Raw genomic sequence first — 27,175 nt, 5'->3', positions numbered from 1 at the left:
AAATGAATGGGAGCAAAGCGCCCTCTACCATTCTGAACACACCCACTCTCAGAGTACTGCAGGGGCATCGGATCCTAACGCATCCTAATATATTTTATGAAGCCTCAGCTTCTTTATCACCAGTCTTAGATTTCTGGGGAAACCCTGAAATATTATCATCATTCATCCCGCATTGTGATTTAAAGGTGTTCTCTGACTTTTTAATTACTTAATCACTGTTACCTGTCCTCTGAAATTGGAGCAACCAATGGAGCATACCAGTTGATCCCAACCTCACAGTGAGCATCCAAGTATATTAGCACCTAAAAAAACACAAAGACAGAATTATTTTAGTATTTTTATTTATTTATAATATTAAACCACTCAGTTTAAAATGGTCCAATTGGTTGCTACAGCAACAATCCTGAGCAATACTTCTGAAAAATTAGTAACAGTGAGATACCTGTCCCTTTGTTGCCTTCTTTGCTCCAATACTTCGTGCCTGGATGAGGCCTTCTCTCTTCTCATTTCTGTAAAGTTTCACCAGACCATTCCACTGCTTGACGTAGATCTCCAAACGTTCCTTCAAATGGACTTCACAAAGAGGGAATTTCATTATTCCGTTGGAAAAAAAAATAGAAACACATGGAGGTTGGGAGAATCTTATTGGCTATTTTGAGGTAAAATTTCACACATGCAAACCTTTTTCAAAATATAATACATTTTCTAAAATGGCACAAGCAAATAAATCTCTTAAGACCTGACAGACATAGTCAACTGAAATCTGAACGGTTAACATTTTTACGCTAGTTATCTAGGAGACCTTTGCTTTGACGTGACCAGAAAATCCAATAGTCATCTATGCCTCTTTTTCTGCATATTGAGGCTCGGAATTAACATACACAGAAACAGATCATCTTGGCACTCGTTGGAAAATAGATAGAATAGAAATAATCATTGATTAGCACAAACACATACCGTAAATTTCGGACTATAAGCCGCGACTTTTTTCCAAAATTTTGAACCCTGCGGCTTATAGCCCAGTGCAGCTTATATAGGATTTTTTCCGTGATTTCTGTGATGACTTGATCACTTTTATACACTCGTAAAAAGGCTGTGGACCGCTGTTGTGCGGCACTGCTTTGGTCGGCGGAGGGATATGTGACACAGTCACTGGGAAGAAAAGTGGTGTGTTGATCGCATGTCCATCCGTCAGGCAAATAGTGCTGTATAATTCACACAAAGAAGAGACAGAACGAGATCAAGACGGACATTACTGAAAGGAAGCTTTTATACACAAACCGTCATTATGGCGGGCTTATATAGGATTTTTTCCATGATTTTTGTGATGACTTGATCACTTTTATACACTCGTAAAAAGGTTGTGGACCGCTGTTGTGCGGCACCGCTGTTGTGCGGCACCGCTTTGCGAGGCGGAGGGATACGTGACACGGTCACTGGGGAGAAAAGTGGTGTGTTGATCGCATGTCCATTCGTGCCGTATAATTCACACTAAGAAGAGACAAAATGAGATCAAGACGGACATTACTGAAAGGAAGCTTTTATACACAAACTGTCATTATGGGGGACAAACGAAATGCATATGATGCCGCTTTTAAGTTAAAGGCAGTCGATGTTGATGACATTGTGTTGCGTCACCCTTTTTCTTTATTTCCCGGTCACGTCTACTCTGGAGCTATACGTGTCGCTCACTAGTTTAATGTAATGTAGCACTTCGTGCATGAGTAAAATTAGCATGAACGGACCCTGACCCTCATCATGGAAAATGCTAGAAGAAATGCATAAAAGCGACGACAAAAGGGAGACTGATAAAGTGTGTGCCGAAGGATATCTAACGCTTTTCCAATCGGACACTAAGGAGGAAGACTTCGATGGTTTCAGTGCACAGGAGGAAGATGAAGATGGTGAAGCTCTTTTTTTTACTTTTACTGGTCTGTTTTTGAAACCAGCCCTGTTAATGCTGTGCTACCGTGTTGCTGCTGTGTTACCGCCGCGTCTCAATGACTTTTACCCGTATGTTATTTTTAATCCAGCCCTATTAGTCCTGTGTTACTTCCGTGTTGCTGCGGTATTACTGCCGCGTCACAGGCAGTGTTTGGAAAGAAATGTTAAGGTATGTTATTAAAATTTTAAAAAGGCTTTGTGTACCGTCTTTCTTTGTAAATATCTCGCATGCACACTTCCGTGTTGCTTCGATACTACTGCTGCGTCACAGGCAGCAGTAGAAAGACATGTTATAGGCTTATAGTCCAGTGCGCCTTATAGGAGAAAAAACACTGAAATATCCCCGAATTTTAGCTGCTGAAGTTTATAGTCCAGTGCGGCTTATAGTCCGAAAATTATGGTACATGACTATCAAATTTCCCAAATAACTGTACCTTATTATTAACATTACTAAATGAGTTAAATGATTAACATTTTTAATTTGATTCCCATTGATCAAAATATCTGGGTAGTCACTTGTTTTTAAAATAAATGGTGGCACGATTGTCTACATTTAAGAAAAGTTCTTGTTCTTGTAAGCCAGGCAGTAACAATCTCTATTGTTGTTATTCTCATTGCCACCTCATGTGCATTTTTCTCTCTTCAGTACCGTATTTTTCGGACTATAAGTCGCGTTTTTTTTCATAGTTTGGGTGGGGGGGCGACTTATACTGAGGAGCGACTTATATGTGAATTTTTTCATAAATTTTCAAAATTAAAAAAATAAATAAAGTGAAACCGCGATAAACGAACCGCGATGTAGCAAGGGATTACTATAATTTGAATTTCAAGTGACGTCAGCAGCGCAGCGCGGCGGTTGTTTACATAAAGGACAAAGATTCGATCACGGAATGACGAAGATGAAAAAGGGCCCCACGCACTACCGGCATCATTAGCGGCTTTGTTTGTAAGTGACACGGAGGACGAAGAGTTTGAATGATTTAATGATTTGGAGTGACACAGAAGGTTCGAAAAACTATTATGGCTCTTACGCACGCCCGGTCCTACTCTACGGAGCTCTCTTTCACCTCCGTGGATGGAAGTCGGGGGCCGGTGCTCGGCCGGGTGGCTGTCCGGGGACGGTGGATGGGGCTCGGACATGGATTTTACGCACGCCCGGTCCTATTCTATGGAGCTCTCTTCCACCTCCGTGGCTGGAAGTGCCACCTCCGGGGATGGAAGTCCACGCCGCCACACGCCTGGAAGGTGACGCCGGTGCTTGGGGCCGTGTGGCGGCGAACTATTTGTTATAGTTATTTGATATATTTTATTTCGTGTAGGAACTTGTATACGTTTTTATCGTTACAGTTCAGTAGTTGTTGGCTCGTTGAACTCTTGTTTTGTTAAATAAAGAGCTGTTTACCAAACCCACGTCTTTCCTTGTACTTTGTTAACGCTACAATATACCGTTTTTTGCCATGTATAATGCGCCCCCATGTATAATACGCACCCTAAAAATGGCATGTTGATGCTGGAAAAAAGCCTGTACCCATGTATAATACGCACCCAATGATCGTCACACACGCATCTGGGTGTGGTGAAATTTGTCCTCTGCATTTGACCCATCCCCGTGTGATTTGGATCCATCCCCTGGGGGAGAGGGGAGCAGTGAGCAGCAGCGGGGCCGCGCTCGGGAATCATTTGGTGATCTAACCCCCCAATTCCAACCCTTAATGCTGAGTGCCAAGCAGGGAGGCAATGGGTCCCATTTTTATAGTCTTTGGTATGACCCGGCCGGGTTACTTAAGTCCGTAAACGTAAAATTATTTCAGAAAAAAGATCATCTTTGGGAACAACCGGATGTTATTCTGCCGGTCAGTATCACTGCGCATGCAGTAGCAAACTCGATAGCGAAGAAATATGTGAGACTCTCAACGGGATCACCAATATTTGAGTGATGTTCCAGTTATTTATCACAATTATTTATTATTATAATAATAATATATATAATATATATAATAATTATTTATTTATTATTCACAATTGTCATGGTGATCTTTCTGGTGATTTCTTAACTAGGCTGGATGTTTTTTTTTTGTTGGCGTTGATTTCTCCGACTGCCCATAAAGGCACCACCGCGATCAGTTAGGTTAAAATGAAAAGAGAGGAAAGTGACGTGCGGACATGTGAAAAAGGCGGCTCTGTATGGGAGAGAAGTTGAAGAGGAATAAAAACACCCTTGGAAACCAAAACTTGCCCCTCGTCGTGACTCGGAGCCGCAACAAATGTTTCGGATTTGTGTAGGGTACATTGTGACAGCAAACGAGCAGGTGATCGAGCAAGCGTCTGATACGAGAGCATTGTGTTCGTATGGAGCGTGTTTGAAGTGAACAGCAGAGAAGAAAGGAACAAGGCAAAGTGTTGTGAAATAAAATATTACCTGTAATACGCATTTAGGTATAGAACTGAACTCTCGCTCTTTATATAGCTGACGTGTCAAAAAAAAGAAAAAAAAAAGAAAAAAAAAAAAAAGAAATTTGTACCCATGTATAATGCGCACCCCAGATTTTAGGACAATAAATTAGTAAAATTTTGCGCATTATACATGGAAAAAAACGGTAGTTATATACTAGATCTGTGGAATAACGACGAGGCTGACATCAGGGCGCACGCGCGGCGTTGTTGACAAAGGACGAATCGATGGATTTAATGATTTGGAGTGACACAGATGGTTTGATAATATTATTGCTTATATAATAGTTATTTGATATATAATTTATATATCGTTATATGGGCCTGTGAAATATTTTGAAGTGCAAGCGCCCTCAGCGGCGCGCACCCATTGTTGACATAAAGGACGATCGATGGATTTAATGAATTGGGGTGACACAGATGGTTTTATAAACGTGTTATTTATGTAATAGTTATTTGAATAACTCTGAATGTTAGGTCAGGTCCGTTCTCAGCTCTTTGTTTGTGTTTATGTCACGTTAGCAGACCTATCGTTTAGTCCAGGGGTGTCAAACTCGTTTTTTTCGCGGGCCGCATTGTAGTCATAGCTTCTTTTGGAGGTCCATTATGACTGTCAACCCGAATAAATGTATGAGCACCTCATATTATATACAGTAAAAGCTAAAAAACAAACTGACAAATAACTCGTTTTCAAATCAGACGACTAAAAACTGGTCAAATATGTAAAAAAAAAAGATATTACTAAAAGTGAAGACAATTTGCAATTCTAGTAATGACACATGAATTTGATGCACAATTTGTCTTCGCGGGCCACATAAAATGATGTGGCGGGCCGTATCTGGCCCCCGGGCCTTGAGTTTGACACCTGTGGTTTAGTCTGTTGTTGCTCGTTCATGTCTGTTCTTGGTGTTGGATTTTGTCGAATAAATTTCCCCCAAAATGCGACTTATACTCCGGAGTGACTTATATATGTTTTTTTTCACGTTATTGCGCATTTTATGGCTAATGCGACCTATATTCCGGAGCGACTTTTAGTCCAAAAAATACGGTATATATAATAATGTTTATATCACACACTGAAAGGAGATCGTTGATGTATAAACTAAAAAGCAAAGGTCCAAGAATGCAGCCTGTGGCACACCCATTGGGCATTTTTTTTTTTTTTTAGTGGGTATGTTATTGTTATTATGGAAGATGGTATTGATGTTCATACATGCTGCACTCAGGTACAATGTGAACCAGTTTATTGTTCTCATGGACAGACCAAAATGTGTTCATTTTCTAAGAAGAGTACTGCAATTTACAGTGTCAAATACATTATGGAAGTCAAGGAAATACGACCCAACCCCTGGTCAAGATTTGATTTAATTTCTTCAATGAAGTAGCAGCAACCCATTTCTGTGGAGTAATTGCTCAGGAAACCAAATTGCTTCTCAAGGTTTCTCATTTTTTCCCAGTTTGGGATTTGGGGGTTTTCCCTGCCCTCCTGGGACTTAAGATCAGGTGATTTTGAGAATATTTGTGAATTTTGCATATGAGAAGCCCTTTGAGACTTGTCTGTGAATTAGGGCTATATAAAAAAACTTGACTTGACAAATAATTTAACATAGCATGTGTTAAAAGATTATGCATGAACTGCTGTGCTATAGATGTTATTGAGGGAAGGGATTACTGACCTTGTTTATCTTCCAACTCACGCATAAGCATGACATTGGCAGTTTTTATACAAGATGGCGGCACGTGCACACGCAGCGACCTCTCTCTGTCCCGCCCGAACGGTGTTTTGTTCGTTTAATGAGTGTTTGTCCGACAGTCGTGCTACAAGTACAGCAGGCAGGTTCTGCTCGACATCGGCGAAAGCGAGTTTTGTGGCGTTCTGGACTTTGAAGCGGGGACATTAAAGGAGCTCGGACTGCTCCGTCCTGAAGCGTCGCCGGACTCGCCTGCTATTCCTCCCCCGGTTGGGAAGCGTCGGAAGCGGTGTGCGAGGAGGCTGAAGAGGGGCAAGCGCGGAGGCGTCCGGGCCAGGCTGGCGGCCAACCCAGCTTGCCCGGCCGTGCCTTCCATTCTTCTGGCGAATGTTCGATCGCTGGACAACAAAATGGATTACATTCGCCTGCTGAGATCTACGAACCGGACGGTGCGTAACTGCTGTGTGCTCGTGTTCACTGAGACTTGGTTGACCGTCAACATTCCGGACTCTGCTGTACATCTGGAGCGGCTAGCGTGCTATCGGGCGGACCGGGCCTTTGTAAAAGCGGGAAAATCGCGAGGAGGTGGAATATGCGTCTACATCCGTGACGAATGGTGCCGGGACTCTGTAGTGGTATGCAAGCACTGCTCGCCACTGGCGGAGTTTGTGATCATTAAGTGCCGTCCTTTCTACCTGCCAGGGGAATCTACCGCGATTCTGCTAGTCGCGGTATACATCCCGCCTTCCAACATCGAAGGCGACAGGATCGCGGCTCTTAGTGAACTGTACCAGGCTGTCAGTGAACAACAGACGGCGCACCCTGATGGTTTCACCATCTTCGCTGGGGATTTTAATCATGCTAACCTGAAGTCTGTTTTTCCGAGGCTTCACCAGCATGTTAATTTTCCAACACGTGGCGACAGCTTCCTGGACCTGGTCTACTCTTCACATAAAGGAGCTTTCAAAGCCGCCCCCCTCCCCCATCTTGGACTTTCTGACCATATCACTGTTATGCTTTTGCCCGCATACAGACAAATGGTGAAAGCATCCAGGCCGGTTCGCAAGCGGGTTAGAGTGTGGCCTGAGGGTGCCTCTGATGCGCTTCGAGACTGGGATATGTTTAAGCAGGCGGCCACTTGCAACGATCGGACGGACATAGAGGAGTATACTGACTCTGTTTCCTCTTACATCGCGAAATGCATTGATGATGTGACCCACTCAAAATACATCGTCACTCGGGCTAACTGGAAGCCATGGCTGACGGGGGCTGTCCTCAGGCTGCTAAGGGCCAGGGACAAAGCCTTCAGAGCGGGGGATGAGGCTGGCTTGAGGACAGCGAGGGCCGACCTGTCCCGGGGCATCAAGGAGGCGAAAAGGGCGTTCTCTTGCAAGATCACCGCCCACTTCAAGGACAGCAAGGACGCACGGAGCCTTTGGCAGGGCATTCAGACCATCACGGACTACAAGACCGCGCCGCAGAGCTGTGAGGGCGACATCCGTCTGCTCAACGATCTCAACCGCTTCTTTGCTCGCTTCGACGCTCAGAACAGCACTTGCCCGCTGAAGACCCCTCCCCCTCCACAAGAACAGCCCCTGTGCCTCTCTGCCGATAGCGTGAGGAGGGCGCTTGTCGCTATCAACACCCGTAAGGCGGAGGGCCCTGACAACATTCCAGGTCGAGCGCTGAAGGACTGCGCTGGGGACCTGACGGGTGTCTTCACGGAAATCTTTAACATTTCCCTGCAGCAGGCCATCGTCCCTTCGTGTTTCAAGGCTGCCACCATCGTACCTGTGCCGAAGAAACATGCTCCGTCCTGCTTCAACGACTACCGCCCCGTGGCACTGACGCCCATCATCATGAAGTGCTTCGAGCGGCTTGTCATGGAGCACATCAGATCCATTCTCCCCCCCACCATAGACCCCTTCCAGTTTGCGTACCAAGCCAAACGGTCCTCTGAGGATGCCATCTGCTCTGCCCTCCACTGGAGAGAAGGGACTCGTATGTGAGATTGCTGTTTGTGGACTTCAGTTCTGCCTTCAACACCATTGTGCCACACCGACTCATCTGCAAACTCGCCAAGCTGGGCCTCAGTACCTACCTCTGCAACTGGCTACTAGACTTCCTGTCAGAGGCCTCAGGTGGTACGTGTTGGCGACAAAATCTCCGCCAGCATCACGCTGAGCACGGGGGCCCCCCAAGGCTGCGTGCTCAGTCCGCTGCTCTTCACCCTGCTGACGCATGACTGCGCTGCAACCTACAGCAACAACCGCATAGTGAAGTTTGCTGACGACACGACTCTGGTGGGTCTCATCACCAAGGGCGACGAGACTCAATACAGGTTGGAGGTTGACCTTCTGACCACGTGGTGCAGGGACAACAACCTCCTGCTGAACGTCAACAAGACCAAGGAGATTGTTGTTGACTTCCGGAAGGGTCACACCCAACACCTGCCGCTGACCATCGACGGTGCTGTGGTGGAGAGAGTGAGCAGCACCAGGTTCCTGGGGGTGCACATCAGTGAGGATCTCTCCTGGTCCACCAACACCGCATCACTGGCAAAGAAGGCCCAGCGCCGCCTGTACTTCCTGCGGAAACTCAGGCGAGCGAGTGCTCCTCCGGCCGTCATGACTACATTTTACCATGGCACCATTGAGAGCGTCCTCTCCAGTTGTATTGCTGTTTGGGGTGGTAGCTGCACTGAATACAACATGAAGGCCTTGCAGCGCATAGTGAACACGGCTGGTAAGATTATTGGTGCTTCACTCCCCTCCTTGATGGACATTTCACCTCCCATCTCACCCGCAAGGCGACCACGATTGTGGGTGATGTGAGTCACCCCGCTCACTGTTTGTTCGACCTTCTGCCCTCTGGGAGGAGGTACAGGAGCCTGCGGTCCCGCACCACCAGACTCACCAACAGCTTCATACTCCAGGCTGTTAGGATCCTGAACTCTCTCCCCCCTTCTGCGTAGCGTCCTGTACTTTTGCGTTATATTCTGACTGTCTGCTGTGTGCACACTTGCTCCGTTTTGCTCCTCTTATTTATTGTGTTATTTGTTTATTCATCATTTATTCATCACTCTTATTATTCATTGTTTGTGCCTTCTTGTTTTTATTTTGTGTTGTTTACTTGTATGTATATCGTGTACTATGTCTTGTCACCGTGGGATAGTGGAAACGTAATTTCGATTTCTTTGTGTGTCTTGGCATGTGAAGAGATTGACAATAAAGCACACTGACTTTTTGACTTTGACTTTTAGGATAGAGAGAAACAGGCCTTCATCAATGGACTGTTAGAACTGGAACTAAATCAGTTTTTTCGGTGTTTGACAAAGGCACTGTCCAACTCATTATTGTGTTTTTTTTTTTTTTAATAATTTCACCAATATAGTCTTTACTGTCAATGCCAGTGAAAAACTTACAGCCCAATCTCGGTTCTCGACCACAATCTGTTCCAGAAGGCGGTTCGAGAAGTGATTTGTTTGAATTCTGAATCTATTCTTCCCATTACAAATAATGGAAACAAATTTAATCCGTTCCAAGACTTTTTCATTATTTTACACCATAAACTGTATAAATAAGTGAGTAAGTAATGTATAAATAAATAATATACATAAATAATATAATAAATAAACTGAATTAAAAGAGTAGAGTAGGCTGGGGAATGTATTGCCGTATATGTAGCAACTCGTACCCCAGCCTCGTTTACTGAAATTGTATAAAAGAAGAAAAGGGCAGAAAAATGGCTTGTGTGTTTTATTCTAATAGTAAAAGATATCTTTTTAAATTGTGAGCGAAAAAAAGCACATCAAATTTATTTATTTTTTTTAGCAATGAAAGACAACATATCAAAGATCATGTGAAAAAAATCAGCAAAAACATTCACACAGTGAGTCCACTTAATGTCGTTTTTTTCCTTTTTAATCCGCGCAATGAGCCCTTTCACACTGCCCGTCATTGATACAACCGCATCTGTACAGACGCTGCTGCAGGATTTCCAGCTGATACCATTTTCAGAGAAAAATGCGTTAACGACATTAAAAATGTCCGGTTGTTCTCCCCTCCAGACTTTTGCAGAAAAGTATGTGTTTACAAATGTCCTCAGTCTCAATGTATCTCACAGAAGCAACAAGCTGTGCATTTTCACTGACATCTGTGGATTCATCCAGCTGGAGTGAAAAAGAGTCGCCAAGTTTTCCCACAACTTGTTCGACAATGTCTGCACCCATTCTGTCTATTCTGCGGCAAACGGTGTCATTAGACAAAGGCACAGTTTTTAATGTAGCCGCAGATTTTTTGTCAAGCATAGTTTCGGCGAATACAACAGCAGCGGGGAGCAGCAGCTCTTCAGCTATGGTGAACGTTTTTTTTGGCTTTAGCTACGAGCAAAGAAACCGCATAAGAAGCCTTCAGGGCTTTGGCTGATGTAGTGGAGGCTTTTCGCATTGTGTCTTGGGATGACTTGAAGTCAGAAAGTTTCCTCCTGAACTCCGGTGGCTTACCAACATGGCATCCGTGTTTTGTGGTGAGATGCCGCTGGAGATGTGCCGGCTTCATGCTAGCGTTGGCTAATTTCTCCCCGCAAAAAAAGCACAGCGCTTTGGGTGGATTACAACTTGTGGACGTAAATCCCATCAAAATCCCATCAAACTTTTTATTACTAATTCTCAAGACAATCAGGCTTCCTGTTTGTTTGTTTTTTGGTTTTTTTTTAATACCGGTATATATTTTTGTAAAATCTCACGTACCCCCTGGAGTACCTCCACGTACCCCCAGGGGTACGCGTACCCCCATTTGAAAACCACTGGTATACTGTATCAAAGTTCGTTCATTTAGGATGGTGCTTATCGTTGATTTTGCCATGCAAAACTCCTTAGCTAACTCGGACACACGCACACCAGATTCATATTTTGCTATTAATTATTTCTTAAACTCAACAGTTTTAATAATAATAATAATGCATTTAATTTAGAAGCGCCTTTCAAGTCACTCAAGGTCACTTTACAAAGAGTCAGAATAAGTTAAAATAAATAAAAACAATAGCATTCAATAAAATGTAAAACATGTTAAGAAACAACAACAGAAAAGCAACTAGAGATGAAATGCTGTCCTGAATAGGTAGGTCTTGAGGGTGGATTTAAACTGTTGGAGGGAGTCAATGTTGCGGATGTCTGGTGGAAGTGTGTTCCAAAGTTTGGGAGCAGAGCAGCTGAAAGCTCTGCTCCCTATGGTGGTGAGCCGGGCAAAGGGGACAGTGAGATGGATGGAAGATGAGGATCTGAGGGAGCGGGTGGAGGTGCCTGTGTGCAGGAGTTGAGACAGGTAGGGAGGGGCAAGGTTGTGGATAGCTTTGAAGGTATGAAGGAGGACTTTGGAAATAATGCAGTAGTGGATTGGAAGCCAATGTAAGTTCTGTAGGACAGGGGTGATATGATGGAAGGGGGGGGTTGGGAAATGATTCGAGCAGCTGAGTTCTGGACCAGTTGGAGCTTATGGATAGATTTCTGGGGGAGACCGAAGAGGAGAGAGTTACAATAATCGAGACGGGAGGTGACGAGGCTGTGGACAAGAATAGAGGTGGAGTGGGTTGTGAGAGAGGGGCGGAGGCGATTGATATTGCGGAGATGAAAGTAAGCATTGCGGGTCGTGATGTTGATATGGGAAGAGGAGAGTGTGCCATCGAGGATGACACCCAGACTCTTAACCTGGGGAGCGGGGGAAACTAAGGAGCTGTCAATGGGGAGGGAGAAACTGTCAACTTTTGATAGAGTGGATTTAGAACCAACTAAGAGGATTTCAGTTTTATCACTGTTGAGTTTGAGAAAGTTGGAGGTGAACCAGTTTTGTATTTCAGAGAGGCAGTGAATCACGGAAGAGGGAGGGAGGGTGGAGTTAGGTTCGGTGGAGAGATAGAGCTGGGTGTCATCCGCGAAGCAGTGAAAAAGGACATTACGTTTACGGAAGATAAGGGGAAGGAGGTAAGTGATGAAAAGGAAGGGACCCAGGACAGAGCCCTGGGGGACACCGATGGAGACAGGGAAGAATTGGGAACGGAAGGATTTAAGTTGGATAAACTGGTTGCGGCCTGAGAGGTAGGAGTGAAACCATTCGAGGGGGGTGCCAGAAATACCGATGGAGTTTAGTCTATTGAGGAGGATGCAATGAGAGATAGTGTCAAAGGCCGCACTCAGGACAAGGAGGATAAGGATGGAGAGTAAACCGGAATCAGCCGCAGTGAGGAGGTCATTGGTGATTTTTAGAAGGGCTGTTTCGGTGCTATGGAGGTGCCGGAAACCGGACTGAAACTGTTCATATAAGTTATTTCGTGAGAGATGAGACTGAAGTTGAGAGGCAACGATTTTTTCGAGAATTCCTGATATGAAAGGTAGGTTGGAAATGGGACGGAGGTTATTGAAGTTTTTGGGGTCAGAACCAGCTTTTTTTAGAATTGGGGAGACAGCAGCAGTTTTGTAATGTAAGGGAACAGAGCCACTACTGAGAGAGGAGTGGATGATGGCAGTGATAAGCGAGAGCAGTGAGGGGAGGCAGGATATGACCATGGTAGTAGGAAGTGGGTCTAACTGACATGTAGATGATTTGGATTTGGAGAGGAGAGCAGAAATAGCAGAGGGATCAGGGAGTTGAAATGAAGAGAATGACAGACTGTAAGGGAGAGGTTGATAGGAGTAGGGAGAAGGGGAAGAGAGGCTCAGTTGCTGGTGAATTTTGTCAATTTTTTGAGTAAAAAACAAAAGGAGTGAGTTTCAAGTGTCAGAGGAGTACAGGTGTGGGGGTAAGAGATCTGGGGGTTGATGAATTTTGTTGAGGAGTGAGAAAAGAGCCTTAGGGTTAGCACGGTTGGACGAAATTAGACTGGAAAAGTAAGTAGATTTGACTGAAGCAATCGAGTCCTTATACTGTAAAATGTGTTTTTTGTACATGTCCAGGTGAAGAGTGAGACCAGTCTTTTTATGGAGGCGTTCGAGTTGACGTCCTTTGGACTTCATGGAGCGGAGAGCAGGGGTGAACCAGGGGGCAGAATGGGTGAAAGAAACAGACCAGGTTCTGACTGGAGCGAGGGAGTTGAGAATGTTGGTGAGTTGTTGTAGTGGAGAACCAGTTCATCAGAAGAGGAAGACTCTGGGTATGGTAAAGAGGCAATGGTGGAGGAGAGAGTGTCAGCATTTATGTCCTTGATGTTACGGAATGAGATGAGACGAGGTGGCTTGGTTATAGAGAGGCGGAGTGTGACTTTAAATGAGAGGAGGAAGTGGCCCATGATGGGGAGATGATCAGCTGTACAGGTGGAGGGACTGAGACCGGAGCAACAGATTAAGTCCAGTGTGTGGCCTTTAATGTGGGTAGGAAAGTCAGTGAAGATGTCAAAACCGGAGCTCTCAAGGCAGGATGAGAAGTCACGGGTTAAGGGGAGAGCAGCGTTGTCCATATGGATGTTGAAATCGCCCTGCAGAATCACGTTAGGTGAGAGTGTGGAAAGATGAGCAAGAAAAGCAGCAATGTAATTTAAAAACTCTGGGTGGGGCTTAGGTGGACGGTAAACAGTGGCAATAATGGTAGGAATAGGACCGGACAATTTGCATGCAATACACTCGAATGACCTGAATGGAGGGACAGAGAGAGCAGTGACTTTCCACTTCACACGGTGAATTATTGCGAGACCACCCCCGCGACCAGAGCCACGGGGTTGCGAGATGTAAACAAATCCCGGAGGTGTAGCGTCATTGATTTGGGAAAAGTCATTGAGCTGCTGCCATGACTCTGTCAGACAGAGAAAGTCGAGTTTGCGTTCGATGATGGAGTCCTGGACGAGGTGGCCTTTACTCATGAGTGAGCGGATGTTAAGGAGCCCAAAGTTGACGGTGGAGCTGTCGCTCTTGACAGTAGCGTTAGCCGACCTGGGTAGGCTAGCTAACACACTGTGGTCAACCCAGTTGGCGCAGGCTCATCTTGGAGAACGACGGGTGGTGGAGCAGAAGGATTTTATTGGCTTGGAGTTGTCGGTTTGAAAGCTACGGCGAGAGCCCCGGTGGATATATCTGTAGCGAGGCAGGGGAGTGTCGCCCCGGAGGCACAGCACTGCAGGCGGAGGCTCAGACAGCTGGAGCTCAGCAGCCGAGTACCGGAGAAGCCGAGACATAAATCCATGAAGCATCGACAGCGTAATCCAAACAAGTGCAGACCAGAAAATCTATAAAGAGGACACCATTTAACCAGAAGCCAGATGAGTTTAGCACAGTGAGCACGGTAAAAACGAAGCTAAGATTTTGTGCACTACTTTCCTCTTTTCACTATCAGCAGCTTTACTGCTCCTACTTGCTTTCTTTGGAGGCATGATTAGGGGTTAATACAATCCTCAAAGTAACGAAAATACAATAACAACGAACGGAGTCAGTCGGCATCCGGGCCGCGCGGTCGGGTTTTCTTGGGTCCTCTCGGCTCATCTCACGAGGTTCGACCTCCGAATTTTTGTTTGACATCGGAAGCAAAAAAATCTCGAATTTTTCGTTCGAACTCCGATTTGTTTGAAAACTGGGACGACCGAGGTTCTGCTGCATATCATATATGAGAGACTGAGAAGAACAACTAATCAAAAATGATCACGTAAGTTCATGAACAGAATTGATGACATATTAAATGTTCTTGCAACAATTAGGCTTTCTTGTAGAACAATTTCATTGAGTTTGAGATGTAAATTATAATTTTGTTTTCCTTTTCCTTGTCCATGGTGGTCCATATAGTTTTGCTATTTCTCATTGCATCTTTAATCTAATTAAGGAAAATAATGGCTTTAGATTTCATAATTTGAGATATACTTCATTTCTCAAATATTTGTATATCTGATTGTCCATCGTCAAATGAGATTCGATTGTTTTATTTTTTTCCAATGCTGTATCTCTATTTTGTATTTGTTGCCATTGTTCGTTTTTAAACCATGGCAAACTCCGCTTTTTTGTTTGTAGCTTTTGGTTTGATTGAGTAGATTTTAATAGTTCCAATAGTTTTAACGTTACACATTTGTTCACACTATTTTTTTTATCATTTCATTCCAGTTAATTTGCTTTATTTCATTTCTAGTAATGGATATTTTTCTGATTTTCCCAGCGTGCTTTGGTGAGTTGTATTGAAAGTAGGGTAAGATTGTGATCAGATAACCCTATTGTGAAATTGTGTGTTTTCACTATCCTTTCTTGTCTGTTTGCAAAACTTTTTTTCTTCTGTATTTTATCAAGCCAATTGATATTAAAATCACACATTAATAAAAAATGATTGTCCTTCAAAATGTTTAAGCATCTTCACTAACTTACCGTAATTTTCGGACTATAAGTCGCTCCGGAGTATAAGTCGCACCAGCCATAAAATGGCCAAAAATGTGAAAAAAAAACATATAAGTCGCTCCGGAGTATAAGTCGCATTTTGGGGGGCAATTTATTCGACAAAATCCAACACCAAGAACAGACATGAACGAGCAACAACAGGCTAAACGATACGGTATGCTAACGTGACAAACACAAACGAGGAGCTGAGAACGGGCCTGACGTAACATTCAGTTATTTAAAAAAAACTATGACATAAATAACACGTTTATAAAACCATCTGTGTCACTCCAATTCATTAAATCCATCGATCGTCCTTTGTCAACAACGCCGTGTGCCGCGCCGCAGTTCAAATTATTCCACAGGCCCATACAACGATATATACACTATATTTTAAATAACTATCACATAAACAACAATATTATCAAACCATTTGTGTCACTCCAAATCATTAAATCCATCGATCAAATTTCTCGGCCTTTATGTCATCCTGGTGACAGAGGACATGTCCAGAGGATATGGCGCTTTAAAGTATTAATTACTTTATTTGATTTTTTTCTCTCTATTTCAAAGCATGTGAAGTGATCAACTATACTAAAAATAACATGTGAAGTGGTCAACTATACTTGTAAGTAAGTGATGTGTTAATGATCAAGTAAACATTTGTGAAAAAAAACATATATAAGTCGCTCCTGAGTATAAGTCCCATACTATGAAAAAAAAACGCGACTTATAGTCCGAAAATTACGGTAGTGTAAAAAACATCTGTGGCATTTGGAGTCTGACATAGCACGAGGACAAAGAAGGACATTTGAGGAGATGGCTAGTGCTAGTGCTTGGCTTGCAATGCTCTAACATAAATCAAAACACCACCACCCTTTCCTTTTCCCCGATCGCGAGAAGCTGTAGCACACATCCATGTCTCCGTAAGGCATAAAATTTTTATTTTTGACATAAGAGAGTGTATGTTTAGAGGGCTTCCAAAAATCCCTTTGGACTTGGTATTCAGATGTCTAAACAAAGAGCATGATTAACTGTTGGAAAGATTTTTGCTCTTGACGCCCATCTGTATTTTGGCAAGCGATCTGTCAAGTTTTTACTTTGCATCCCAAAATGGCAAGCCGGTAGTGAAGTGAAGTCAAGTCCAGTATTGCCCTTAATTACAAACATGTCTCAAATGGGTACACATCGCCACAGTTGACAATTATTCTCAACATCCTCTGATCTTAACTCCCAGGAGAACTCACCAAACCCCAACAGGAAAGAAGAAACCTTGAGAAAGGACCACAGATGAGGATCCCCCTTACAAGACGACCAGGCTGTAATGGATGCAGTGAGCAACACTGAACACACGATACAAAAAAATCCAAAGAAAAAGTAAACTAGATGTCCATATTCAAAATGAAGAGCTGCAGGAAGATGCCCTCAGTTGTAATTATCAACATCTCGGTTTTATCTGGGTCAAGAAGTAGGAAATTGAGAGACGTCCATTGTTTAATCTCAGCGAGACACGTCTCAAGATTGCAGCAATCCTGCAGATTTGTCATTTCTAACGGCATATATAATTGTGAGTCATCTGCATAACATTGATAACTAATCTTATATTTACATATATTGTCTCCAAGCGGAAGCATGTAAATACTAACCTGTATAGGTTTGTCTGCGGGACCCCATTTGTAACATTATTAAGTTCAGAAGTCGTGTTGCCATAGACAACGCGGTAGGTCCTCTATGAGAGATAAAAAATAAACCAGGAGAGTGCTGACCCCAAAATAACAACGCACATTTCAAGGCGATCTAATATGTTGTGATCGACAGTGTCAAATACATCACTAAGCTTCAGTAATAACAGTACAGAGGAAGTGTTTGAGGTCATAGCTAGGCGATCATTAGTCAATTTAGCAAGGGTTGTCTCAGTAGAGAGGTCAGCTCTAAAAACAGACTGAAAAGGTTCAAATCAATTGTTGGCAACTACCGTAACTTCCGGACTATAAGCTGCTACTTTTTGCTCAAGTTTTGAACCCTGCGGCTTGTCGTCCGGTGCGGCGAATCTATGGATTTTTGGTAATTTTTGTGATGACTAATACACTTATACACTCGTAAAAAGGCCGTGGACCGCTGTTGTGCGGCACCGCTTTGCTGGGCGGAAGGATATGTGACACGGTCACTGGGGAGAAGAGTGGTGTGTTGATCCCATGTCAATCCGCCAGGCAAATAGTGCCGTATAATTCACACAAAGAAGAGACAGAAAGAGATCAAAATGGATATTACTGAAGAAAGGAAGCTTTTATACACAAACCCTCATTATGGGGGATAAAAGAAATGCATATGATGCCGCTTTTAAGTTAAAGGCAGTCGATTTGGCGCTTAACGTAGGCACTATAGCTGCTCATGCATGCACTGTAGACTACAGTGTAGAGCAGGCTTGTACAAAGTGCGGCCCGCGGGCCAAATCCGGCCCCCGGTCAGATTTCATACGGCCCGCAGCTTCGGTCTTATAATGTATTATTTAAGGCCCACCTGCACTGTTAAACTGAATAAAAAAATCATGAAACTTGAAACGATAATTCCTGGTTTTACCATAAGGTGGCAGCACCACTTTAATAATATCAGTCTGCATCCGTACCGCAAACCCCTCTCCGCTCATTTCTGCCATGCCAACTGCAAAGAAAACGAGGAAAGTTGACATTGAGGGCCATCGCTTTCAAGAGAGATGGGAATGTCTTCACTGAAAATCAAGCCAATTGTGTTTGTCTAATGCAGGGGTGGCCAACCAGTCAGAGACTAAGAGCCACATTTTTTTACTGTGTCATCGCAAAGAGCCACATCATACACATGAGCACACATGAACCCCACACATGAACCCCCCCCCCCCCCACACACACACACACCCCTCTGCTCAGCCAAATTTATTGTGTGACATTATGTCACGCACCAACATGATAATGACAAATTGACTCCTACAGTACTAAAACCACAGACCAAAGACCACATTTTCAACAATGAACATTGTGTGCATTGTCTCACACAGACAAACTCTCAGTTCAACAAATTCCACAAACAAAAACAAAAGTTTTTTCACTTACTATGTGTGGCGGGACAGACCATTCGTTTTGGTTTGTCGTTTTCAGGAGACAAGATTTCAATAACGTCACTGAGGCAATATTTTAACGAACTCCACTTCATTGTATGGCTTTTTAGCCCGTGCAATGTTCCAAGCCAGTTGAAACAATGCAAGTGTGACAGTCTCTGAGTGCTTCGTAATTTTTTTGAAAAACTGTACCTATTTTTCTGCCTGACTTTTCAAAGTCTCCAAACTTGTGCTTGCGAAATTCAGTCCCTTTTGCAAAGTCCTTATCGATATTGGCATGAAGTGAGCTGAAGTGGCGCTGACCATTTGAAGCTTTTAAATGCGCCAATGGCGTCCGACATATCAGGCAGAATGGCTTGCCATAGCGTTCAACAAAAAACAACTTTAACTCTGTTAAAAACGTCCTGTGTTCATCGTCATATATTCGTTTAGCTGTGCATTTTTTCCTTGCCATTTTGGCAAGCGTCTTGTCAGCTTTTCTGGACCTAATGGGCCCCCGTAGTCAGTCGCCATTCATTAAAAAGCCAGCAAAACCAATCGCTCTGTTTGTCCCTCCTCCTTTGCGGGATTTCATCTCACGCGCATGCGCGTTTGACCAAAATACCATATTGAACTCAAGCGAAGCAAATCCGCACGAAAAATAAACACAAATGTTGATATGAACGTAAAAGAGCCGCATGAAACCAGCCAAAGAGCCGCATGCGGCTCGCGAGCCGCGGGTTGGCCACCGCTGGTCTAATGTGTAAACAGACGGTTGCCTTGTTTAAGGATTTAAACCTAAAGAGACACTACCAGACATGTTAACACATACGACAAGCTAACAGGGAGTGACCGTGCTCATAAAGTGAAGCAGCTCCAAGCTGAACTGGCATCGCAATAGCGTTTCTTTATGCGGGGCTGTGAGTCAAAAGTAAATATTACTAAAGCAAGCTACCAAGCGGCCATGACACACACTATTACTTTCTGAAGATATTTTGAATGACAAGAGCAAAATTCACTTGTTTTAAAATGTTCATGACGCAAAAATAACTTTAAACGCATGTAAATTAAAGGTATTTCATACAGTTTGTTCAATGTTATCTGAGTCTTTAGATATGAATGAAAGGCAGAATTTGTGTTTTTAGAGTTGTTCACATCTGCCTGAGTGGCTTATATTTGGTTATTTTGTCTTTTGAAAAATAAAGATAATTATGACAATGAAAATTGTTTCATAACAGTGTATTTGCATGAAATATTTGTAGTTAAAAAATGTCAGAAAAAACTACTGGCCCCCAGGCCCCTTCACTTTATCAAATCTGGCCCTCCTTGAAAAATGTTTGAACACCCCTAGTGTAGAGGTTTCCTTTGGTCACTAGGGGGCACTGGGCTATTGTTAATGACATCTTGTTGCGTCTCCCTTTTCTTTCCTAACCCTACCGTATTTTTCCGACTAAAAGTCGCTCCGGAATATATGTCGCATCAGCCATAAAATGCACAATTCAGTGAAAAAAACATATATAAGTCGCACCGGAGTATAAGTCGCATTTTGAGGGAAATTTATTTGACAAAATCCAACACCAAGAACAGACATGAACGAGCAACAACAGGCTAAACCAGTGGTCCCCAACCTTTTTTGCGCCACGGACCGGTTACATGTCAGAAATATTTTCGCGGACCGGCACTTATATAAATAAATAATACATTTATATAAATAAATAAATAATACATTTATAATAAATATATAAATACGATGAAATAAAATGATACGACTGACATAAAAACAAGTACAAATGACAAAAATAAAACTCACCATTACGTTGAATTAGTGGGAGCACTGAGTTTGTTTCTCAGAAACGAGCCGGTCCCATCTAGACGTATTCGGAGACAATGACACCCGAAGTGATTAAGGTTTGTCTTTTATTGCAGGATGCTTGGTCTCCATGTGTTGAAGCAGTTTTGAATGCTTCATTGCCTGGTTAGTTAGCCTGTCGCCACATATTAGCTTTGCGGGCTCGACTGGGGAAACATGTCACGTGACCGGGACGAGTGTCTTGACCTGAATTAATTGATAGTCGATTTTTTTTTTTTTTTTTTCTGTGCGGCTTGGCGGCCCGGTACCAAGTGACCCACGGACCGGTACCGGTCCGCGGCCTGGTGGTTGGGGACCACTGGGCTAAACGATACGGTATGCTAACGTGACATAAACACAAAAGAAGAGCTGAAAACGGGCCTGACGCAACACTAACAGTTATCCAAATAACTACAACATAAATAACACCTTTATCAAACCATCAGTGTCACTCCAAATCATTAAATCCATCGATCGTCTTTTATGTAAACCAGGGGTCACCAAACTACGGCCCGCGGGTTGGATACGGCCCACGGGACCGTTTAATCCGGCCCGCCAACCCTGAACAAATTGTATTATTAAACTTTTTTTTTGTGGTCATTTTGCCTGCAATGACTGCGTTTCCCCAGTAGATGGGGAAGCGCTCGCCTGCGCATTTACTACCGGAAGCCGTGTCAGAAAGCTCGGTGCACACTCACAAGTGCGTGTACGTACTCAGTAGTACGGACATGGCGCACTCGCGCTCTATTTGTATCAGTCCCGAATTTAGAGCGTGGGCTGTGACGACAGCATTCTTGTAATTCGCGCGCTGAGCTTTCAGATGCAGTTTTGCGCTAAAGCCACCCACAAACCTTCCCCTGGAATCCTTCCATTAAAATGAGTCGCCCAAGGAAAAGCAAGGTGGACACAGTGCCGAGCGTTTAAAAGAGAGTGGCCAATTTGGCTCGACGTACGCGACGTGACGTTCAGCCACATGAACGTCAACATCAACCCGTCACAGATCGAGGTAAACGGACCAACACTTCGGATCTCGCCTAAGAATTGCCACAACAAATTTTACTCCAGACTATGACGCACTAGCAAACTTTAACAAAAAAGACAGCGGTGTCTACAAGCCTACTGGAACCTACAAAAGGATTATAAGGAAGGAACACAAGAACTTTAAGAGACTGCTCATATGTGTCAGAGAGATTCTGCTCTGACAACTGAGCTGAACTTTTATCTGTTAAGATTGTGCATGGCACAACAGAAAGTTAATGTTCCATGGCTTTTTTTTCTATGAGGAACCCAGAGAGAGTTATTTAGTTATTATTTTTTCTGTGAAGAACTCAGAGAGGGTTATTTAGTTATTTATTTCATTAATAGTGTTATTATTTGTTTCCTGACTTTTTTTCTGTAAAGAACCTGGAAAGGGTTATTAAATAACCGTTATTTGGTTATGTGTGGCTTTCTGGAAAACAATACATTTTTTAAGCTCCCCTACGATCGTCACACTTTTTCTGTTACAAACTGACACCGGCCCCCCATCAGAGAAGGGAAAAGTTATGTGGCCCTCACAGGAAAAAGTTTGGGGACCCCTGATGTAAACAATGCTGCGTGTGCGCCGCTGACGGTTGGCCTTGTCGTCAGTTGCAGTTCAAATTATTCCACAGGCCCATATAACGATATATAAATTATATATCAAATAACTATTACATAAACAACAATATTATCAAACCATCTGTGTCACTGTGAGGGCATCCGGCTGTAAAAAGTTTTGCTCCAAAAATTTTCTCGGTATAGGACTCTCAACCACGAGATGGCCATGGACTGTCCCCGGTGGAAGAAAGCCACAGGCCCATATAACGATATATAAAGTATATATCAAATTCCTATTATATAAACAACAATATTATCAAACCATCTGTGTCACTCCAAATCATTAAATCCATCGATCAAAATCTTCGTCCTTTATGTAAACAACGCCGCGTGTGCGGCGCGCCGCTGACGTTGTCAGTTGCAGTTCAAATTACAGTAATCCCTTGCTACATCACGGTTCGTTCATCGCGGTTTCACTACATCGCAGATTTTTGAATTCTGAAAATTTGTGAATAATTTCACATATAAGTATCAATTGCCCCTCCCCCACCAAAACTATGAAAAAAAATGTGACATAGTCCGAAAAATACGGTATATGTGTAGCGCTCTAGTTGAATGTAACTTAGTGCTTGGTGCATGAATAAAATTAGCATGAACAGACACTCATCATGGAAAAAGCTAGAAGAAATACATAAAAGCAACAACGAAAGCGAGAATGAGAAAGTGTGTGGGGAAGCACTGAGGAGGAAGACTTCGATGGTTTCAGTGCACAGGAGGAAGATGAAGACGACGGTTCTCAGTGACTTTTACTGGTATGTTTTTTAAAACCAACCCTGTTAGTGCTGTGCTACCGTGTTGCTGCTTTGTTACCGCCGCATCTCAGTGACTTTTACCGGTATGTTTTTTTTATCTAGCCCTATTAGTGCTGTGTTACTTCCGTGTTGCTGCAGTATTACTGCCGCGTCACAGGCATTGTTTGGAAAGAAATGTTAAGGTATGTCATTGAAACTTTAAAAAGGGGTTCTGTGTACCGTCTTTCTTTGTAAATAACTCGCGTGCACATGCTGCTTTTAGTACGGTGTGGCTTATTGATGAAAAAAACAAAATTTTCCACAAATTTTTGCTTGTGGAGCTTATAATCACGTGCGGCTTATAGTCCAGAAATTACGGTATATAATGATTAAGTTGTTGTGCATTTTTGAGAATTTTTGCCATGAACAGAAGATTTGAAACTGGCATATGATTATTGAGACAGTCCGGGTTGAGGTTTGGTCACTTAACTAATGATTGAATAATAGCGATTTTAAAGGCTGTTGGCACGCCGCCAGAGGAGACGAACAAATCAATTGAATTTTTAAGGTCCTAAAATCTGAAATAGTTTGTTAATGAGTTTGCCGGGAAGCGGGTCGAGTAAGCAAGTTGTCTGTTTAGCCGCACGAACCAGTTGTGTAAGGCTTTCAAGGGACGCATTTTTTAAATCGGAGAGGGTTGTCACAGTGTCAGCCTTATTCATATTAACTACAGTGGAGCAAAAAAGTATTTAGTCAGCCACCAATTGTGCAAGTTCTCCCACTTAAAAGATGAGAGATGCCTGTAATTTTTATCATAAGTACACTTCAACGATGAGACAAAATGAAAAAAAAAAATCCAGAAAAACACATTGTCTGATTTTTAAAGAATTTATTTGCAAATTATGATGGAAAATAAATACAGTCAAACCTTGGTTTTCGAACAGCCTGGTTCTCGAACAAATCGGAATTCGAATGAAAAATTTTAGATTTTTTTGCTTCGGTTGTCGAACAAAATTCGGAGGTCGAACCTCGCGAGATGAGCCGAAAGGACCCGAGAAAACCCGACCGCGCGGCCCGGATGCCAACTGACTCCGTTATTGTATTTTCGTTACTTTGAGGATTGTATTAACCCCTAATAATGCCTCCAAAGAAAGCAAGTGGGAGCAGTAAAGCCATCCTAAAACACAAAGACGGACCAAATTAAGCTATCTGCGCACTAAGGTCCACTTAAAGTACATCAGGACTGTAAAAATATTTTCTAAATTTCAGCGACGGCTCTATCACAATAATGCGACCAGCACGGTGCAGTTGCGCGGTCGGCAGGCGCGCTACGGTTGCACGTTCGGCGGTGCGCTGCAGTTCGCGATCGGACAAAAATGCACAAATGAAAAAATGCTTAAAAAAGGTGCTTTTTTTTGTATTGGAACGGATTAAAAAATGTTCCATTATTTGTAATGGGAAAAATAGATTCAGAATTCGAACCGATTCACTTCTCGAACCGCCTTCTGGAACGGATTGTTGTCGAAAACCGAGGTTTGACTGTATTCCAAGATGGCGGCGCCCCAGTTGGCCGCGGCCGCTACGTGTCTCAACATCCGACGAGGATTTTCGCAAAATATGTCGCCTAGGACACTACAAACAACACAAAGTTTAGTTTATCCATCCAGTAGATTAGTGTATGATCGCCAGCGCCTGCTGGAGGTACGGTCATCAAGTGTTTTCGGACTCGTAGCCACAACTACCCTAGTCTGTTTGCGTAGCCTCGGAGTGCTTAGGGCGCTAGCCCCAGAAGCTCACGACGCAGCGGGCTCGCCGGGCAGCGCACGCCGGAGGAGGAGTAAGCGTAGGCGGTGTGACCGGCGGCGAAAGCGCGGCTGTCGGGGTGGGCTAACGGCTAAGCTTAAAGCTAACCCCTACAAACCGCCGCTTCCATCCATCTTCCTCTCCAACGTCCGCTCACTGGATAATAAAATGGACCATCTAAAACTGGAACTCTCTTCAAAGAGGGAAGTTAGAAACTGCTGCGCTCTCATCCTGACGGAGACATGGCTGAACTCATCAATGCCGGACAACGCCGTTAGCCTGGAGGGGCTCGCTACATTCCGCGCCGACAGAAACAGCGAGCTAAGCGGTAAATCCCGAGGAGGTGGGCTGTGTGTCTACATCAACAACAACTGGTGCAAAAATGCTAGATCTGTCGCCAGCTTCTGCTCTTCGGACATCGAGCTTTTGACTGTTAACTGCAGACCCTTCTACCTGCCCAGAGAGTTTACTGTTGTTAGCATCACGGCTGTGTACGTGCCTCCTAGCGCTAACACTAAAGAGGCCATGAGGGTTCTCTATCGGACAATCAGTGAGCTGCAATCCACGCACACAGAGGGGGTTTTCATCATTGCTGGGGACTTCAACCAGGCTAGCATGAAGACTATTCTCCCTCATTTTTACCAACACGTGGATTTTCCAACTCGGGGAGAGAACACTCTGGACTTGGTTTACACCAATATAAAGGATGCATTCAGAGCAGCCCCCCGCCCCCACCTCGGCTCTTCAGACCACCTATCTGTTATGCTAATCCCTGCATACAGGCCCCTGCTGATCAGAGCAAAACCCACAGTGAAGCAGGTGAGGGTGTGGTCTGAGGGGGCCATGGAGGCACTCCAGGACTGCTTTGAGTGCTCTGACTGGGACATGTTCAAGTCAGCAGCAACATATGACAATCAGATCGACATTGATGAGTACGCCATGACTGTGTCAGCCTACATCAACAAATGCTCCGAGGACGTCAGCACCACTAAGAACATCATCACCCGAGCCAACCAACGACCCTGGATGACTGAGGATGTACGTCATACGCTACGAGCACGGAACTCAGCCTTCAAGTCTGGCGACAAGGAGGCACTGAGGACAGCGAGAGCCAACTTGAACCGTGCCATCAGGCTAGCGAAGCGAAGCCACAGTCGAAAAATTCAGGATTTTTTCCACGACGCCAATAACACCAGGAGTATGTGGCAAGGCATACGGGCGATCACGGACTACAACTTACCCTCCCCCCCGGTGGGTGAGGTTGATGCTGACTTCCTGAATGGTCTAAATAACTTCTTTGGGCGTTTTGAGGCATAAACAGCACTCCTGCAGTTAAAACTGTTCCCCACCAGGAAGAGGAGGCCCTCTGCCTTGACTCAGCCGACGTGTGGAAGACTCTGAGAAGAGTCAACCCACGTAAGGCCCCAGGCCCCGACAACATACCTGGGCGGGTGTTCAAAGAATGTGCAGGCCAGCTGGCTGGTGTCATCACAGACATTTTTAACATCTCGCTGGACCAAGCCAAAGTGCCAGTGTGCTTCAAGGCTGCCTCCATCATTCCGGTGCCGAAGAAACCTCAAATCACCTCATGGAATGACTACAGACCGGTGGCACTGACTCCCATCATGATGAAGTGCTTCGAAAGGCTGCTCAAAGATCACATCGTCTCCAGACTCCCCCCAACATTCGATCCGTTCCAGTTTGCCTACCGGCAGAACCGCTCTACTGAGGATGCCATCTCCTCCGTTCTTCACCTGAGCCTGGCTCACCTGGAGGAGAGGAACACCCACGTGCGGTTGCTGTTCCTGGACTTCAGCTCAGCGTTTAACACCATCATTCCACAACATCTGGTGGAAAAACTGGAACACCTGGGCTTCAGCACCCCCCTTCGGAACTGGCTGCTAGACTTCCTCACCAACAGACCTCAGTCAGTCCGGGTCGGACAGAACACCTCAGATGTCATCACCCTCAGCACAGGCTCCCCTCAGGGCTGCGTCCTGAGCCCCCTGCTGTTCACCCTGATGACACACGACTGCGCCCCCAGGTTCACCACCAATCACATCGTGAAGTTTGCAGACGACACAACGGTGGTGGGCCTCATCAGGGACAACAACGACCTGGACTACAGAGAGGAGGTGGAGCAGTTGGTGGGCTGGTGCAGAGAAAACAGCCTGATCCTGAATGTGGAGAAGACGAAGGAGATCATCGTCGACTTCAGGAAGAACCAGCCTCACCACGCTCCACTGATCATCAACAGCTCAGCTGTGGAGGTGGTCAGCGGCACTAAATTCCTGGGAGTCCACATCACAGACGACCTCACCTGGACTGTGAACACCACAACACTGGTCAAGAGGGCACAGAAGCGCTTGTACTTCCTGCGGAGGATGAGGAGAGCCCACCTGCCCCCACCCATCATGAGGACGTTCTACCGAAGCACCATAGAGAGCATTCTGACAAGCTGTCTCTCGGTGTGGTGTGGAGGTTGCAGCGCCTCCGATTGGAAGAACCTGAGGAGAGTGGTGAGGACAGCAGAGAGGATCATCGGGGCTCCTCTTCCCTCCATTCAGGACTTGTCATCCCAGCGCTGCGTGTCCCGAGCCCGAAATATTATCAGTGACCCATCACACCCCCACCATGGACTGTTCTCCCTGCTGCCCTCTG

General features: G+C 44.5%; 1 protein-coding gene across 4 annotated transcripts in view; it reads right to left on the bottom strand.

The window, feature by feature from the left end:
* galnt7 (UDP-N-acetyl-alpha-D-galactosamine: polypeptide N-acetylgalactosaminyltransferase 7) overlaps positions 1-27,175 on the bottom strand; it is a 209,064-nt gene that overhangs the window by 136,539 nt on the left and 45,350 nt on the right. For all 4 annotated transcript variants that reach the window (XM_037254645.1, XM_037254616.1, XM_037254636.1 and 1 more), the window contains exons 5-6: positions 443-573; positions 223-302 (exon numbers count right to left, since the gene is read on the bottom strand). In XM_037254645.1, the coding sequence (XP_037110540.1) occupies positions 223-302; positions 443-573 (211 nt within the window). The remainder of the gene's footprint in view (positions 1-222; positions 303-442; positions 574-27,175) is intronic.

Source organism: Syngnathus acus, chromosome 1 (assembly GCF_901709675.1).
Source record: "Syngnathus acus chromosome 1, fSynAcu1.2, whole genome shotgun sequence".
Classification (NCBI taxonomy): domain Eukaryota; kingdom Metazoa; phylum Chordata; class Actinopteri; order Syngnathiformes; family Syngnathidae; genus Syngnathus; species Syngnathus acus.
The sequence above is the reverse complement of the archived record's forward strand: the minus strand, read 5'-3'. Positions and strand labels throughout refer to the sequence as shown.